Source organism: Mastigoproctus giganteus, chromosome 8 (genome assembly GCF_048544385.1).
Source record: "Mastigoproctus giganteus isolate SK-2022 chromosome 8, ASM4854438v1, whole genome shotgun sequence".
Taxonomy (NCBI): Eukaryota; Metazoa; Arthropoda; class Arachnida; order Uropygi; family Thelyphonidae; genus Mastigoproctus; species Mastigoproctus giganteus.
The window spans coordinates 206833703-206851359 of NC_143582.1; the positions used below are offsets into that span (position 1 = coordinate 206833703).

General features: G+C 35.5%; 1 protein-coding gene across 1 annotated transcript in view; it reads left to right on the forward strand.

Annotated features, from left to right (window-relative positions):
* Positions 1–688: 688 nt before the first annotated feature.
* The window catches only part of LOC150082228 (electroneutral sodium bicarbonate exchanger 1-like), a 313808-nt gene continuing 296839 nt past the window's right edge, over positions 689–17657 (forward strand). The window contains exon 1 of the mRNA XM_090380066.1: positions 689–776. Coding sequence (XP_090236192.1) covers positions 698–776 — 79 coding nt within the window. The 5' untranslated portion in view covers positions 689–697. The remainder of the gene's footprint in view (positions 777–17657) is intronic.

Genomic DNA, 17657 nt, shown 5'->3' on the forward strand with positions numbered 1-17657 from the left:
ATAGATATCTCATGTAATAAAAGAAATAAATACACACAAGGTAAGTAACTTTCAGGGTGATGTGCCTCTTTGTCAACTTAATGATGTTTATGACAGCAGGTCAAAATATAGTGCACAAGTGTAGCCTTGCACATGTGCTATGACCACCTGCATCTGAATTTACTTTAATTTCAATATGTTGCTGTTCTGTTCTCAAAACTCAAAAATATACAAGTTAAACAAGAAAATGGTTTATATTGCTGAAATGTTATATGAATTTTGAAAAGATCCTTGGAATCTGTCATTTTATGAACTAAATTGTCAGTGGATTGTTGGATGTCACATTGATGGGATGATTGGCTTTTCATCAAAGTGACTGTTTAGAGGTGGACTCATTACAAATAAAGAACATTATACATTACATTTTTTTGAAGTGCTATTTATTTGTAGCAGTTGGCAATGAGATTATTTATTGTATGACTGCTTGAAATGAGAGAGCAGTGCTGCTATGAAAATACTTTTTATTTCCTTTGCAAAATTAGTTTGCTTGACAGCAAACTAATTTTGCTATCGAGCAAACAGAATTTTAACAGAATATCTGTTAAAAAAAAAAAAAAAAATGGATACAAGTTTGTGAATTTAATTAAATAGAAAAAAAAATTTTTTTCCTGTTTTGATATTTTTTTTTGTTTTGTATATTTGCAGATAATTTTTCATAATGGAATCAGAAGACGAAGCATCCAGAGATCCACGTGTCTCTGATCCTCACTTTAGTTTCACTGATGAAGACTTTAAGAGTATGTTAAAGTATAGTATAAATATTTAAAAATAAGTTGATTTAGTTAGTTTTTTTCTTTTTTTTTAATCATTAGCTGATTAGGTAACTTTTTCATACTAAGCTGTGTACTGTTTTTATGTTTTAATTTATTCCTTAAATTTTTAATATACTGAAAGTTTTGTGAAGCAAGAAAAATTACACATAACTGCAGTTGAGCCAACTGACTGAATATACCTGCAAAAATAACTCTCCAATGAGTGCATGTAAAAGAGAAGAAAAGAAAAACCTATCAGCAGGTGCATCCATTTACAGGCACTCCTCAACTTACATACAAATGACTTGCGTACAACTAGTAGATACATACAAAGCTTCTCAAAATTAATAAAAATATTGTATATCGAAAATATATAGATAGTTTTGAACCACACGCGAAGTGCCAAAATCAACTGCATGTACAGTGATCCCGTGCTTTATGATATTAATCTGTTCCAGAGACGCCATTGTATCATGAAAATATCATAATGTGAACCCAATAACACATTGGTTTTTGGTAATTCGTTCCAAGGCCTCAGAAGTTGAAATTTTCGCTATATAACTAAGTTATTTATCTCTCTAAAAGGTCATTTTTATAATGAAAATTGTATTAGTTTTATATAAATTTGTGTCAAATAAGCACAACACAATAATCACTTAACTAAAGGAGGCAAAAACAAAATACTCAGCCAACATGTTTACAAATGCTGCTGCTAGCTGAGAGGAGACTATGTGGTCCAGTCAGAGACAATCATAAGCATTATTTCTGAAATAAGCAAGTGCAGTTGAACATGATCACAGGAATCAGCTGCTTTATAGAATCAAATTTCAAAAACCCAATCCAAACCATTAAAATACACTACACTTTCACAGTTTATTGTCCCAGAAACTCCAATTTTTCATCCAGCAAAAAGAAAATGGACCACAGAACACACAATTTACAGACATTGTAAATGGAGCAATATGGCCTTAGTCACTGATGCTCCTAAAAAACCGCCGACCGGGCTAGCCGAGTGGGTAAAGTACCTGCCCGGCAACCCAAAGGTCGCGGGTTCGATTCCCGCCTCAGGCTTGGATCAAAGTACTGCAAAAACCTTGGGAGGTGCAATATGGCCACAGAAGCCGATGCGCCAACAACTACCAAATCAAAAAAAAATCAAAAAATCCTAAAAAACCCAAATCCAACACCCTTTATTGCTATGTTTGGTTATAAGAATCAATTTTGAACACCTTCGTGGTATTTTCCTAAAGCACATTTGTGGAGGTCACTACCATAAAACAATAAAAACAATTTGCAGTTTCTGGTTTATTGGGCTTTTCTGTTAGTGCAGTCTGTTATAATAGACAGTAAACTGTATCTTGTTGCATTTGCGTTAATACCGATAGCTGGAATTCTGTGGGTTTTTACGTTATTATGTTAAAATGTGTTTCCCCTTCCACGAAATCTTCAATCATATAAAAAACATAAATTTTCAGACTCTTCTCTTCATTCCCATTTTTTAAGCTTCGTAAACATGTTACTCAATATCTCACTTGTGTATATCATGCTAGTTGCAATTTATGCGTGTAATTTTTTGCTTATCTTTTTTTACTGTTTTAAATTTTACAACCCAAAAAAAAACCTCATGTTTATTTTTGTTATTGTATCTTGTTTATACGCTGTACAGTACTGTTTACAGGTATTAGATTGAATTACTTTTGAATAAATACTGTACTCTACATTATTATTCATTGTGTGTTTTTCAGCCTCATTTAACTTGGTTACATATTGTAAAATGCTGTTAACAATATTGTACATATGGCCTGGTGAAGTTTGTTGGGGGTTATAATCTCAGTGAGTTGTACTGTACATGTACTTAGTATCTATAAGACCAAAGGTGGACTTGCATACAAAACACACTTACATACATGAAAAAAAACCCAATTAAGTATGTAAGTTGAGGAGTGCCTGTACATAGTGAAAATAGATATATTTTTTAAAATTTTATTCTTAATTCTGATATAATAGACAATGAGATCAATAAAAGTGTCAATAACACCAGTCTTATTGTTAAAAAAAAAAAAAAATTATTTCCCTGACTGCCTTAGACGCAAATCTTGGAATAGGGGAAACGGCCAGTATTAGTATTATATGGCAAATGATGCAAGAAAGCAAGCTTATACAGCACCACCAAAAAAAAAAAAAAAAAAAAAAAAAACACACATTTCGCCTATCCATCCCCTCCAATACTTAGTCTAGTTCATCCTTTAATTTATTCACACTATCCACTTCCACAACAATGGATAGAAGCCTGTTCCAGCATTTAACCACCCATTTGCTGAAGGCAAACTTCTGCAGATCTGTTCTGCAACCATACTTCCTCAATTTGAATTTATGCCCCCTCATGTGCATAGTCTGAACAAGAGGAAGAAACCCATCAGCATTAAAGATATCATAAATACTACATGTGACTACCCAGCTTGCAATTTTCCGTCATGCTCCACACAAGTGTATGGGATGATGTGCCACACTCCCCATTCTTTTGCTTAACTCCTCCGAAACTGATCATACTGCAGAGATGAATTTTCCAGCATGATGCTTGCAACTCAATCCCCATCACAATTAATTTTAGCATTAATGGCTTTAACCAAACTGTCAAGCCATTTGCCATAGCAAGGTGAGAGAACATGATCAACACAGACTGCAAAATTTACTTTAAGTAAATTTTAAAATAATAAGAAAATAAAATTAAAATAATAAATTTTTGTTATTGAAATTGCAATGCTGTAAGCAAACAGTAAATAGCAAAATTATTCTTATCAATAGGAAAAGTAAATATTCTTATCATTTATATTTGAAGACCTTAAATCACACTGTAGTAATTTGCATACAAAATTAACAGAGGCACCTTTAAGGAATAGTGATATAAATGAAAATGAATTTTTTGGAGAGCTGAAATGATTAAAAAATTGAGAGATGAGCATTCCGATTCAAAAATGTCATTAAAACTAATATGTGAACATTATTATTAAAATGCAAAAATTTTGCCTCTTCCTGCTTAGCTGCAACTGGACACAGGTCTTTTTTTTTTATTGTGAATTATGGAATTACTTAAAGTTGTTAAGTTTTTTTTTTTTTTTTTTATGTAAACCCCAGACACGAGAGGTATTAGACTATAGGTACCAAGTACCTATAGTACTTAGTACCATGCTTGGGTTGGAGATTGAGAAGACGAAAGAAGATATTTGTTGACATTGGACTTGAACTTCTGTAGACTGTAATTTTCTGGAAATACATATGAAGGAAGGTTGTTCCAGAAAACTGCAGTTGAATGAATAAACGAGGAAGATGAAAAGTTGGTTCTGTGAGTTTGAAGTTGGACAGTAAATGGATGTTGGCTGGTGGCGGCACGTGTTCGGACTGTTTTGAAAGAGAGAGAGTGGGAATTATAGAAGCCAATTCAATTATGTAAAATATACAATGGTTCAGAAAAGAGAGATCTTTTAATATTAGCAATAGAAAGAGATATTTCAGAAAACATTCATACAGATGACATAATTGAAAAATTTGCAATAACTAAAGAATGAAAATTAGCATTTAAAATTATACTTACAAGTAATTATTGTATTTTGTAAGTTTTTAATATTTTTATGTATGATGTAATTGTATTTTACTATTTTTCAAGTTATTTTTAAATTATTAAAAAGATGCAAGTTTTATTTTTCATTTAATGTTTCAAAGGCAGATTTTTAAATTTACATTTAAATTTGCACTGGCCATCCATATCAATTGGATGCACTGCCTTAGATTTTAAGTGCTTATTAATAAAGAGCATAACCCCTCCATCCTTCTGTCCTTTCTGTACACATTATACTCCCCATATTCAAATTCTGCATCCCTTATATCTGAGTGACGCCACATCTATGATATTCCAACAATGTCTGCACTTGATGTCTTGACCAACACTTCAAATTCATCAAATTTTTTACTATTCTCCTAGCACTGGTGTGTACATGCAAGTATACATGCACCTATTCTTACTCTTACTTACCCTAACACACCCCCCCATGCATTTACTTGTTCCATGATGATGACTCCCAGCAGTGCTTGAAATCCCTGGCTCTTGCTTTTCAGGTTGCTGCTCGTTCCAATAGAAGCAGTGCAAGAATCACTTTCACCTCTGCCTATGGCTATTGTTAATCTATTTGTCTATGTATTCCCCCAAGCTAGCAGTTTTCTGACCCACCTAGCACTGCTTCAATAGCATCAGCAAATATTCTTCTACCTTTTCTATTTAAGTGTATGCCATCCCTGTAGGAGCACTCTTCTGTTAACAAATACAGACCACACTGAGAAAAATTGTATCCCACAAGGCTTGCACACTCTCTCCAGAGCCGAATTGATTGACAAGGTTCTCACCATTATACTCCCTTCTATCGTATTTGGGAAAAATTGTAGACACCTTTCAAAAACCCTAACTTGTGACTTTTTCTTAGCATTGCCCTGTATTTAAGTAAGTCCTCGGATCTGTACTCTTAATATTATTAGTGCCAGTGTTTACAATAATATCACCTTTTGTGCCCTTAAAAGACTAAAACATCATCAACTTTTACCCCTGGCAGATATATCGGGTCCTATTCCATCTATCCATTTTTGTATAATATACTTCCTGTTTCCCTGACAATAGAGTCACTGACAGTAACTACCTCCTGTGGGACTAGCACATCCTGTCTTTGGTGATTGCCTTCTGTGTTGCCTGATGCAGAAGTGCAAGTTCTGGCGTTGAGGTGAGCAGATAAGAGCTTGATAGGCCCCAATTTAATTCCTTTGAGGGCATCCATCCAGTTCTTCAAGCTCTCATAAATGCCCATCAGAACACTGAGTTGATGCCTAATACTTCACTCTACATTGAACACACACAATGACTCCCATTGCTATATCATGTCCAATTCCACATAGATCTGCAAACATCAAAGAAGCAGTACATTTCATAGGCTGTGATTGAGGACAACCATTCCCCTCAGTTCTCCACCAAGCCACAACTCCTGCTTTAAGGCATTCCTTTGCCGCTCTGGTCTTAGACATGATTTCTTATCAAATTCAATTTAATTGAGAATACTACACTAAATATACTCTAATGCAATAATAACACTATGCACTAGTTAAGTAATAATAATACCTATTATGTTATCGAGTTAACGCTATACTATTAAACTTGTAAAGTTATAAGTTAATTAAAATAGATAATAAAATTATCTACTAATGCCAACACACGATTTGAATTTTTGAGATACTTATTTGCCACAATTATAACACTAGAATTCTCCTACCATGCACTACAGCACAAGTTATGAGATACGATATTCGTCCAAATCACCGATATAAAGGTTCTAGGTATATTAATCTGTAACTTATTTGTCTAGCTAAATTTTAATAATGTAAGTAATGAAGTTGACTAGGACTATAAAGCTATTTATAGAATACGGTTTAATGTGCTAATTAGGTCAATAAAACAGCAAAATTTTTGAAATATATTCAAATATTTTGCAATAATGTTTTGTACCAACATGAAATCATAGTTTTATTTCATAATCTTTAAACTAAAGAAGCATTTTGTTTTTTGTAGTATCAATATTTTGTGAATGATTTTTGTTAATTTTCAGAAGCTTGATACTACAAAACTTGTTTTTAAAAGCGTAAAGAACATTGGCTTTTGTAGATCATTTTTGTCTCATATTTTTTCTTAATGTACTGTTTTTCCTAGGCAGTCCATATATATCCCTCTGACACACTGTAGTGGAAGTTTAAGCTAATTAAGAGATAAAAGGTTTCCCTACATTTGCTAATTCTGACCAGTCATTTATAAAAATGTTCATATTGAATGTTTATATGATTCTGAGGCCCTTGTGCATGCCTTTTGTGCCTGGTGATAAATTTGCTTCTACTATAGCTACATCCATGTGTTTACATCCACAATCTGTTAACTACAGTCCAAATTTGCTGGATTGTATTTAACAGGCTCATTTTATAGATCATATTGTAAGAGAGCATTCCAGACCAACATGTATATCTACCAGCTATAGTAATAGTGTTAGAGAATTTTCCCATTAAGGTCTTTTTATGCATATATGGTGGGATCAGGAATACACACTTCCCACTCAATATGTACACAGTATTAAATCATCCCTATTGGATTTACAAGTAACCAAGGTGATTTGCTATGTGTTTTGTCTATGTCCAGTTATGTTGGAGAGATAGGATGGCATATGGATGATAGGATTAAAGAGCACATGACTACCATTTAGATAGATACATGTAGCTGGTTGAATCTGCCCTGGCATTTTTTTTTTTTTTTTAATGGTAGAAGGCTCATAAATCATTCAAGGAACTGCTGTAGTATGTAACTGACACTCCTGCAAATGGCTAAAGATTAAAATGGCAAGAGTATGGAAGGTGGGGGGGGAGTGATAGCATATCATTCAATATACCAGCTGCAATGGAACATGATCGGAAATTACATTCTGAGCAGCCACTACAGCATTAGTAGTTTTGATATCTTTTACATATAAATATTGATAAAGAAATATCAGTCGCCATGTATATTTGCAGATAATACAAAGTAACATAAGAATATTCCAGATTATTAAATTTTAATTATTTAATTAAATTTAATTATTTCATATTATTTAAATAAATTAATCTTTTGGTTAACTTATGCTCTTAGTTAAGAAGCAATTAAATCTAAAGTAATGCATCCAGTCAATATGGGTGACCAGTGCAATGTTGAGTCAGTTTGGTGTGACATAAGCACTGGGAAAACAAAAATTAGTTAATTACTGTGTTGAATACAATGATCATGATCAACTATACAGATAGAGAGTGGGCCATTAAATCTGAATGTCTTATAATGGGAGATTTTAACTTTCCAGATATTTGACTGGAACTTGTGGGTTGGTTACTCACATATTAGCAAGAATTTTGTGGATTTATTTGGATGACTGTTTTTTTTCTAGCAGCGTGTTAGAGAGGCAACAAGAAGAAGCAATACCCATGATCTGATTATCATCAGTGATTCTTCATGCATTAAGAATCTATAGGTGAAAGACACTCTGAGTGGTAGTGATCGCAGTGTGCTGATGTGGGATTTATTTAAAGACACGACTACTCGCAAGAGTAAAGGGAAGGGCTTTTGCAAGGATGACTGCAGTAGTCTGACAGCTTTTAAATTATATATAGTGAGACCATCTGATGATATTATCAACAGCAAATTGTAAATGGAAAGCATTCAGGGAAGTAATTGTAGAAGCTACTAGGCTTTTCATACCAACTAAGAAATACCATTTTACGCTTAGACCTAAATGGATGTCAGATGAGCTGATGAGACTTGTCAGAGAAGAAATATGCGTGGAATGCATATAAATTATCAGATGATACAGAAGCATGTGGTAGATATAAAGTAGTCTGTAATCTAGTCACAAAGGACGTTAGGCAAACTAAGGCATGTTATGAGAAGTCTCTGGCAAAGAATGCCAAATAAAGCAGCAAAGATGTCTTTACTTATATTAACAGTATTAGGAAGGGGTTGAATAACGTTGGTCCACTTGATGCCAGTGGTTTAACTGTATGATCCTGCTCATGTTGCTGACAAACTGAATAGGTGTTTTGCACTTATATTCATGTATGAGGAGTTTTTAGGTAGGGGAATGTGAGAAGTTCATCAAAATCTAACAAGGAGATAAATGATTTTTTGATAATTGAGAAGAAAGTGGAATAGAAATTGTTGAAGCTTATCATAAAAAAGCACCTGAGGTAGATGGGATCTATCTAATTGTATTAAGGGAGGCAGCAGAGAAGGTAAGCAAACCCTTAGTCATAATTATTAAGGGATCTTTGGATTCAGGGAAGGTTCCTATGGAGATTTACAAATTTATCTCTAAATCACAAAGGAGGATCAAAAGGTGACATGAAGAATTGCAGATCTGTAGCTTAACTTCTGTTCCATGGAAAATAATGGAGTCTCTGGTAAAAGAAATAATTGCAAGTCCATCTAGACAGGAATGCAACTATAATGCAGTATAGTTATCTGACCATTATTATTTGTTTTTTTTTTTTTTTTTTAGGAGCATTAGCAACTAAGGCCATATTGCTCCGTGAATATGCGGTGATCATTCCCTGACCTTTCCGCATCCTCCATATTTGGTGGTGACGGGCTCAAACCCCGGTCTAATCAAGAAGTGTGTGCTGCGCACTGCTGCTCCATCCAACCTGGCTACGGAGGCCCGTAAACTATGGGATTAACATTTTGATGTGCCATGTTGTGTCATGGATAAATTAAGGTGTGCTGCAAAGAGAAAATCGTTGAGGAACACTGGTACATAGCAATGGATAGTCCACATCTGAAGTGCTTCATACAGGTTTGGAAATTTCATTTTAGGAAGGATGTTGGAATGAGTGCAGAGAAGGCTGTTGTTATTTGGTTTTTAGGAGCATTAGCAACTAAGGCCATATTGCTCCAGGGTTATGCGGTGGTCATTCCCTGACCTTTCTGCATCCTCCGTATTTGGTGGTGACGGGCTCAAACCCCGATCTAATCAAGAAGCTTGTGCTACGCACTGCTGCTCCTTCCTGCCTGGCCACGGAGCCGCCTGTTATCTGACCAATCTGATTGGATATTATGCTGCAGTAAGAGAGGAACTGGATGCAAAAAATAATTTTGATAATCATATACTTGGATTTCAGAAAGTTTTTGATATTGCATGCAAGAATGCTGTACAAATTGGAGCATGTGGCATTAAGGGAAAGTTACTGCTATGGATAAAGGGATGGTTGAGTGGGAGAAGACAGAATGTTTATCAATGGGCATTGCTCTTTGTGGACTAATATTATTAGTGGAGTCTCTCAGGGTTCCATACTCATCCAATTATCGTTTTCTGTATTTATTAATGATACTGGTGAAGGTATATCAGGCTTAATGTCTCAGTTTGCAGATGATGCAAAGGTTGGCAGGTGGTTAATGATAGCAATCAGGGTAAGCTGTTGCAACAAGACCTAAAAAAATTAGGCAGATGGCTGAGAACTGGCAGTTGCAGTACCTAGCATTTGACAAAGTTTAACATTGTTCACTTGATATTGATGGGTCAACTGTTGATGATCCTGCTCAGGTAGCTAACAAACTGAATGAATATTTTGCATCGACATTCACACATGAGGAGTTATTTTGCGAGGGGAAAGCCAGAGGTGTATTCAACTCTAGGAGTAAGCTAGAGAATCTTGTAATAACAGAGTAAAGTGGAGGAGAAATTGTTGAAGATAAACACAAGAAAGGCACCCGGGGTGGATGGGATCTTTCCAGTTATATTAAAGGAGGCAGCAATGGAAGTAAGCAAACCCTTGGCCATAATTATGAGAGCTTCCTTGGACTCAGGGGAGGTACCCACAGACTGGAAATGTGCAAATCACACCCCAATTCACAAAGGAGGATCAAAGGCTGACACAAGTAATTATAGACCTGTGAGTTTAACTTCTGTTCCAGGAAAATTAATGGAGGCACTAGTTAAAGAAGCACTGCAGGATCATTTAGACAAGACTTCAGCTATAGCTCGGACACAGCATGGTTTTGTTAAGGGGAAGTCTTGCCTGACCAATTTGATTGGATACTATGATGCAGTCACAAAGGAACTGGATGCAGGGAATAACTTTGATATTATATACTTGGATCTTAAAAAGGCTTTTGATACTGTTGCACATGGAAGAATGCTGCACAAATTGGAGCGGTGTGGCATTGGAGGCAAATTGCTGCTGTGGATAAAGGGGTGGCTGAGGGGGAGAAGACAGAGAGTGGTAATCAATGGACACTGCTCGTCGTGGACTAATGTTATTAGTGGAGTCCCTCAGGGTTCAGTATTGGATCCATTATTGTTTTCTGTATTTATAAATGATATTGATGAGGGTATATCAAGCTTAATGTCGAAGTTTGCAGACGATACAAAGGTAGGCAGGGTTGTCAAGGGCACTACTGACACTATGCTGCTGCAACAGGATCTGGAAAGGTTGAGCAGATGGGCTGAGAGGTGGCAAATGAAGTTTAACATTGACAAATGTAAAGTACTACATATGGGAAACAGCAACCCCAGAGCAACGTATCAACTCTGGTACTACACTGACAGTGGTAGAGAATGAAAGGGACCTGGGGGTGGTTGTGCAGGCAGATATGAAGTTCTCTGAGCAGTGCAGATGGGCTGCAAGAGTAGCTCATGGTGTATTGTCGATGATATATAGGAATTTTTCTAGCAGGGATAAGGAGGTGATTATTCCCTTGTATAAGGCAATGGTCAGACCGCACCTAGAGTACTGTATACAGGTCTGGAGGCCTCATTTCAAGAAGGATGTAGAGATGCTGGAACGAGTACAGAGAAGGGCAACAAGATTAGTGAATGGAACAAAGGGGTGCTCTTACGAAGAAAGGCTTACGTTTTGCAAATTAGTGTCTGGAGACTAGGCACTGGCGAGGTGATCTGATAGAGGTGTATAAAGCCTTGAATGGTTTGAACATGCTCAATGCTGATCGGATTCTTCCTCTTGCTCAGAATAATCACCTGAGAGGGCATAAATTCAAATTGAGGAAAGACAGATGTAGGATAGACGTGAGGAAATTTGCCTTTAGCCAGCGGGTGGTTGGTTGCTGGAATAGACTTCCATCCCTTGTCGTGGAAGTTGATATCAAGTGGACCAATCTGATTCATCCCCTTCATTCTAGAGTTTACATAAGTAAAGAACTCTTTGCTGTTTTTCTTTGCATCCCTTGCTAAAGATTTCTCGTAATCTGCCTTCGCCTGCCTAACCTCCTTTGTAACTTGGTTGCATATCAACTTGTATCTATCATAGGCTTCTGTGTCATGTGTTAATTTGTATGTATCCCATGCATGTTTCTTCTCTGCCATATGCCTCATTAGTTCATCTGACATCCATTTTGGCCTAAACAGTGATCTCAGACAATTTTTAAATTCTACACATTCGGATCAATTGAAGATGTTACAATGGTGAATTCTAATGGAAAGCCTTCAGGGACTTAATCTTGAAAGCTACTAGGCTTTCATACCAATAAGAAATACTGTTCACGGTTTCGGCCTAAATGGATGAATTAATGAGACTTATGACAGAGAAGAAAAATGCATGGGATGCATATAAATTATCAGGTGACACAGAAGTCTATGGCAGATATAAGTTAGCCTGTAATCAAGTCACAAAGGAGATTAGGCAGGTGAAGGCAGATTACGAGAAATCTTTGGCAAAGGATACAAAGAAAAATAGCAAAGAGTTCTTTACTTATGTAAACTCTAGAAGGAAAGGGATGAATCAGATTGGTCCACTTAACATCGATGATCCTGCTCAGGTAGCTGATAAACTGAATGTGTATTTTGCATCTACATTCACATATGAGAAGTTATTCAATGAGGGGAACACCAGAAGTGTATTAAACTCTAACAGGGAGCTAAGCAATTTTGCAATAACTGAGAGCAAAGTGGAGGAGAAATTGTTGAAGCTAAACATAAGGATGGGGGGATGGAATCTATCCAGCTATATTAAAGGAGGCAGCAAAGGATGTATGCAAACCCTTAGCCATAATTATCAAAGCTTTCTTGGACTCAGGGGAGGTCCACATGGATGGGAGATGTGCAAACGTATCCCCAATTCACAAAGGAAGTGCAAAGGGTGACACAAGTAACTATAGACCTGTTAGTTTAACTTGTGTTCTGGGGAAAATAATGGCGTAACTGGTTAAAGAAGCATTGCAGGATCATGTAGACAAGACTGCAGTAATAGGTAAGACACAGCATGGGTTTGTTAAAGTATCCAATCATAGTTTGTCATAGTATCCAATCAAATTGGCCAGACAAGACGAAAGTCTTGTCTGACCAATTTGATTGGATACTATGATTTGGTAACAAAGGAACTGGATGCAAAAAATAAATCTGATATCGTATACTTGGATTTCAGGAAAGCTTTTGATACTGTTGCACATAAGACTGCTGTACAAATTGGAGCGGGTAAGTGGGAGACGACAGAGAATGGTAATCAATGGACACTGCTCTTCATGGACTAACGTTATTAGTGGAGTTCCCAGGGGATGAATGCACAAAACAATGCTGGGACCATTGTTGTTTTGTGCATTCATCAGTGATATTGATGGAGGTATATCAGGCTTAATGTCCCAAGTTTACAGATGATACAAGGGTTGGCATGGTTGTTAATGACAGTAAAGACAGTATGCTACTGCAAAAGGATCTAGATAATTTGGGCAAATGGGCTGAATCACTGAATCAAATGGGTTTCACTTCAACTGAAGTTAAATGTTGACAAATGTAAAGTACTGCACATGGGTAACCCAAGAGAAACATACCAACTGTGTGGTACTACACTGAGGGAAGTTGAGAATGAAAAAGACCTGGTGGTAATTGTGCAGTCAGATATGAAATTCGCTGAGCAGTGCAGATGGGCTGCCAGAGCACTTCATGGAGTCTTATCAGTGATATATAGGAATTTTGCTAGCAGGGACAAGTAGTTGATTATCCCTTTGTACAAGGCAATGGTCAAGCCATACCTTGAGTACTATGTAGAGGTCTGGGGGCCTCATTTTAGGAAGGATGTAGAGTTGATAGAAAGAGTACAAAGGAGAACAACAAGATTGGCGAGAAGAACAAAGGGGGTTCTCTTACCAAGAAAGGCTTAATTTGGCTAATTGCATTGACTGGAGACTTGGTACCCCGTGAGGTGATCTGTTTGAGGTGCATAAGGCCTTGAACAGGTTGAGCAAGCTGAGATTGCAAACCTGAGGGTCATAGATTCAAATTGAGGAAAGATAGTGGTAGATTAGATCTGCAGAAATTTGCCTTTAGCCAGTAGGTAGTTGATTGCTGGAACAAACTCCATCCGTCATTGTGGAAGTTGACAGCTTAAATAAATTAAAGGCTGAACTAGACTAACTTTTGTAGTGAATGGATGGGTGAAATGGGAAGGTATGTTTTTTTTTTTTTTTGGCTGATGCTATATAAGCTCGCGTTCTTGCATTATATTCCTATGCTAATGCTATTGTTGTATCCAAAATTTCATCTATTTCAGTCAGTTCCTCTTCATTTAACTAACTCGATACTTCTTAAGTATTCCTTTTTTAATTTAATGTTGTCCTTGTCATTTTTGATTACTTTGGATGTGTTTTTTTTTTTTTTTTGTTTTTGTCCTGTTTTGATATTATTTAACTAAATACTAAAAATGTTTCAGTTTTCTGCTACTTTTTATTGTTAGATTCTTGTCTATACTTATATAGTCAGTTATGCTTTTATTGTTTCTATATATGTTCCCTCCATAAACTTGTGAACACCTCTTTGTTGATTTATATGTTTTTATTCAGAAAGCATGGTTTGCCAAAAATTCTTAATCATTACGGTTAACTATTGCTATAAATTTTTTTTCATATAATCTGTGCAATAAAATTCTACAGATTATATGAAAGAATAAAATTCCATTCCTAAAATGTCTTTAAAATATCCCTGCTGTTTAAATTTCCAACAAATACTAGTCTTTCTTTGTCATTGCTTTTTACCATTCTCTCCAGTGGTGAGCTATAGTGGATTCGTGAGAGCCCATTATTATTTATTTTTTTTAAATTTGCGAGCCCATTGTTGAATCGATTATTTATTTTACAAATGAAATCCTGAATTTAATTATTGAGTATCTAGAGCCAGAACTATGGTGGGGTGAGCGGTGGACCCGTCTCCAGCATTTTAATGCCACAATCGACCAGTTATGTATTTTAAAACTGCTTAATTTTTGAGTTAATTACAGTTGGACCTCTGTTTAACAAACTTCTTCATAGGGAATTTTTTAAAAATTATCCTTGTTTTCTACGGAAATGTTTAAAATAATTTCCGTAGAACAAATGGATTATGATAGACAACTTTGTGCGCATTGTCCTCACTTCTGGCTTTTAGGTAATAATAAATCATGAATTAAGGGTGAAAGGGATTACCGTCCCACAACGTTAATGGTGTCCATAAAACGTATGCAGCCACATTCTGAGAAGTCGCACTAGTTAATATGCTTTCGATAGCCAGTCAGAGGATTAAAATTCCCAGTACGATAATAGCCTCTGGTCAATCTGTGTTGTGGTTCCCCTTTACTCCGACAAAAAGTCAAGTTTTTCGGAGAAGTGAGTGATCCATGCGTTTCAGTATATTTCTTCGTCTATGTTTACATGGTCACAGTAGCTGAATATCTGAGTGATTCCGATATTTTGCACAGTATTCAAAGAACTAGTGACAGTAGCAATGTCGGGCAGGGATGAAGCAACTGAGATAATAAGTAAACTTTCTGAAGATGAAATTGTTGGCGGATTTGGAAACCACGTCGAGGCTTTTACTGTGAAGAAAATGTTATAAAATATAATGGCATACAAGCAATAATTAAAAAAAAAAAAAAAAAAAACTATCACCAATCTCCAAAAAACCAGCGCGAGTTAAGGACATTGCTAAAGAACTTGATGTGGAAACTATAAAGATCGGTCGTGTGTTCGGGCCACAATGGGCAGGTTGGAGGAATTATCCCGTTTTGTGCAAACAGTTAGAATCAGAAAGTTAATTAAACATTCTGGATTATTAAACCAGACTTTTCAATCTGGAATTTCTTAATGATTTAGCACTAATGATCGACATCCTGCAGGAGCTCTCTTACCTTTCAGAAGCTTTACAGAATCACTATAGTGAAAAGCAGATAAATTAATTATTCTAACTATCAGTGCTATCGCTAATTTGAAAAATTCTGAAGGAAATTATGTAGCTAAAATTGTGAGCATGTTGAGGTTGAAAGAATTAAGGAATGGAGAGTAAGAACACAGTATCCTTAATTACGTGTTACCTCGTGACACGTAATTAAAGATAAGTTATTAATGCAACAGAGTAATTTTAAATTAAATAAAGAAAATAATGATGCTATTGACTATGAGGAATTGAAAGAAATTTTAAACATATGCTTACCTGGAATACGAAAGAAATTTTGTCTCTGTGGCAAGACGGTGAAAAACGAATAAGAAATTTAAGTTTTCTGATAAAATATGAAATAAAAATTAATGATTTTAGAGATTTTGTCGAAGACAGTTTATCTTTAAAATCGAGTGAAATTCCCTCTTCAATTACAAAAGCCAGAAATATCTTTGAAACCATTGCGATTAGCAGTGCTTTTAGCATAATGAATGAATAATGTCGATAATTAAACACATTGCAGATTATGTTGACTATGCATCTAAATGGAAAACTATTGCTTCAATTTGATCCGGATAGTTGTTGTTGTTATTATTATTATTATTATTATTATTATTAGCCATATGGTTGCAAGGAAGTCCGAGGCTTATGCTGCGCCAGCCAAAACAAAATTTCTGAACTACTCCGAGAGAAAGAGAGTGAGAAATAAAAGGGAATCATCAAGGAAGAGAAGAATGTCAAATCATTCCTCTGTAATCATCGCTCAGCTATTGAGCAAAGCAAAAGATCAACAACGAATATTAATAAAGAAGTAAATTGTATATGGCAATTTTTAGAATAAAATTTTCTTGAATATTTGTATAATAATTTGTGATTATTGTGTACCTTTTCTAGAAAAGTTTTGTTTTTTATAAATATTTGTTTTATATTGTAGAATGTTTTGTGATACGGGTAATATTTCGTGTTATTTTTTATTCGCAATATTAAAATTTTATCATGAAAAAAAATTTATCCATTATATTTCCCTAGTTGTTAAAAAAAAAAAAAAAAGAGACAAATAAAAAAAAGTGGCACACAGTAGATGGTTTTATGTGAATCCTTCACATTTCTTTTAGGTTTTTTGATTTGGATATTGATTACGAAATAATAGAACTTTTGTATTGTAAATATTTTATTGAACATTTGCAAACTTTTATAATTTCTGGAAGACAAGATACAATGGATTTATGATAAATAAAGTAACCCCAGGGGCTGACATCTGGTGAGTATGGGCTTGGCACACCCAGGGTCCTGAGCTGGATATCATTCTTCTCTTTCTTGGTGATTCCCTTTTACTTCTCTCTCTCTTAGGGTAACTCGGGAATTTTTTTATGGCTGGTGCAGCATAAGCCTCAGGCTTCCTTGCGCCATATAGCTAATAATAATAATTGACGTGTACCTACTACCTACGATTGCAATGTATCTAAATGTCTAGAAAACAGTGTCGATTGAAGTACTGAACTTGTAGTTGAAACGACATATGCAGCTGTGTGGGGCACGTAACAATGGAATGTTACGAAAATGCGAGACGAAAAAATAAATTGTTGACATATTTGTATTGTTGCAGTCATACTTACTTCAGGAAGTATGATTGTGACGTTATACTGTTAAAAAGTTAGAACTCGAGATACTATTGTATCACGTAAAGAGGTGGGGGGCATGATGACCAGACTGACTCAAGATATACAGGTCACGAAAAATGCGTCACATCAAAAAGTCAGCAAAACTGCGAGTCCATTGTTAAAATATTCACAGCTCACCACTGGTTCTATCTGAAATATTAAAGCAGTCTATTTTTTTTTATTGAGCATTTAGCTGGTTGATATGCCCAGACAAATTTCTTCACTCAACATTTCGCCCTGAATTTTGTTCATACGCTGGTGTTCAAAGAAAGTGCATCACCTAGGAATTTTACATTTCTAACCTTTTTTGCGATGGTATGTTAGATTAATGACTAGCATCACAAATAGAAATACAAACAAAAGATATTTATTAATAGTTAAGGCAAAGCTAAGTAATATTTGACAGGTGCTCTCAAAATATTCCAAAATGAGCATTTGCAACCCTTTATACAACAATGTATAAAAGGTTGTCA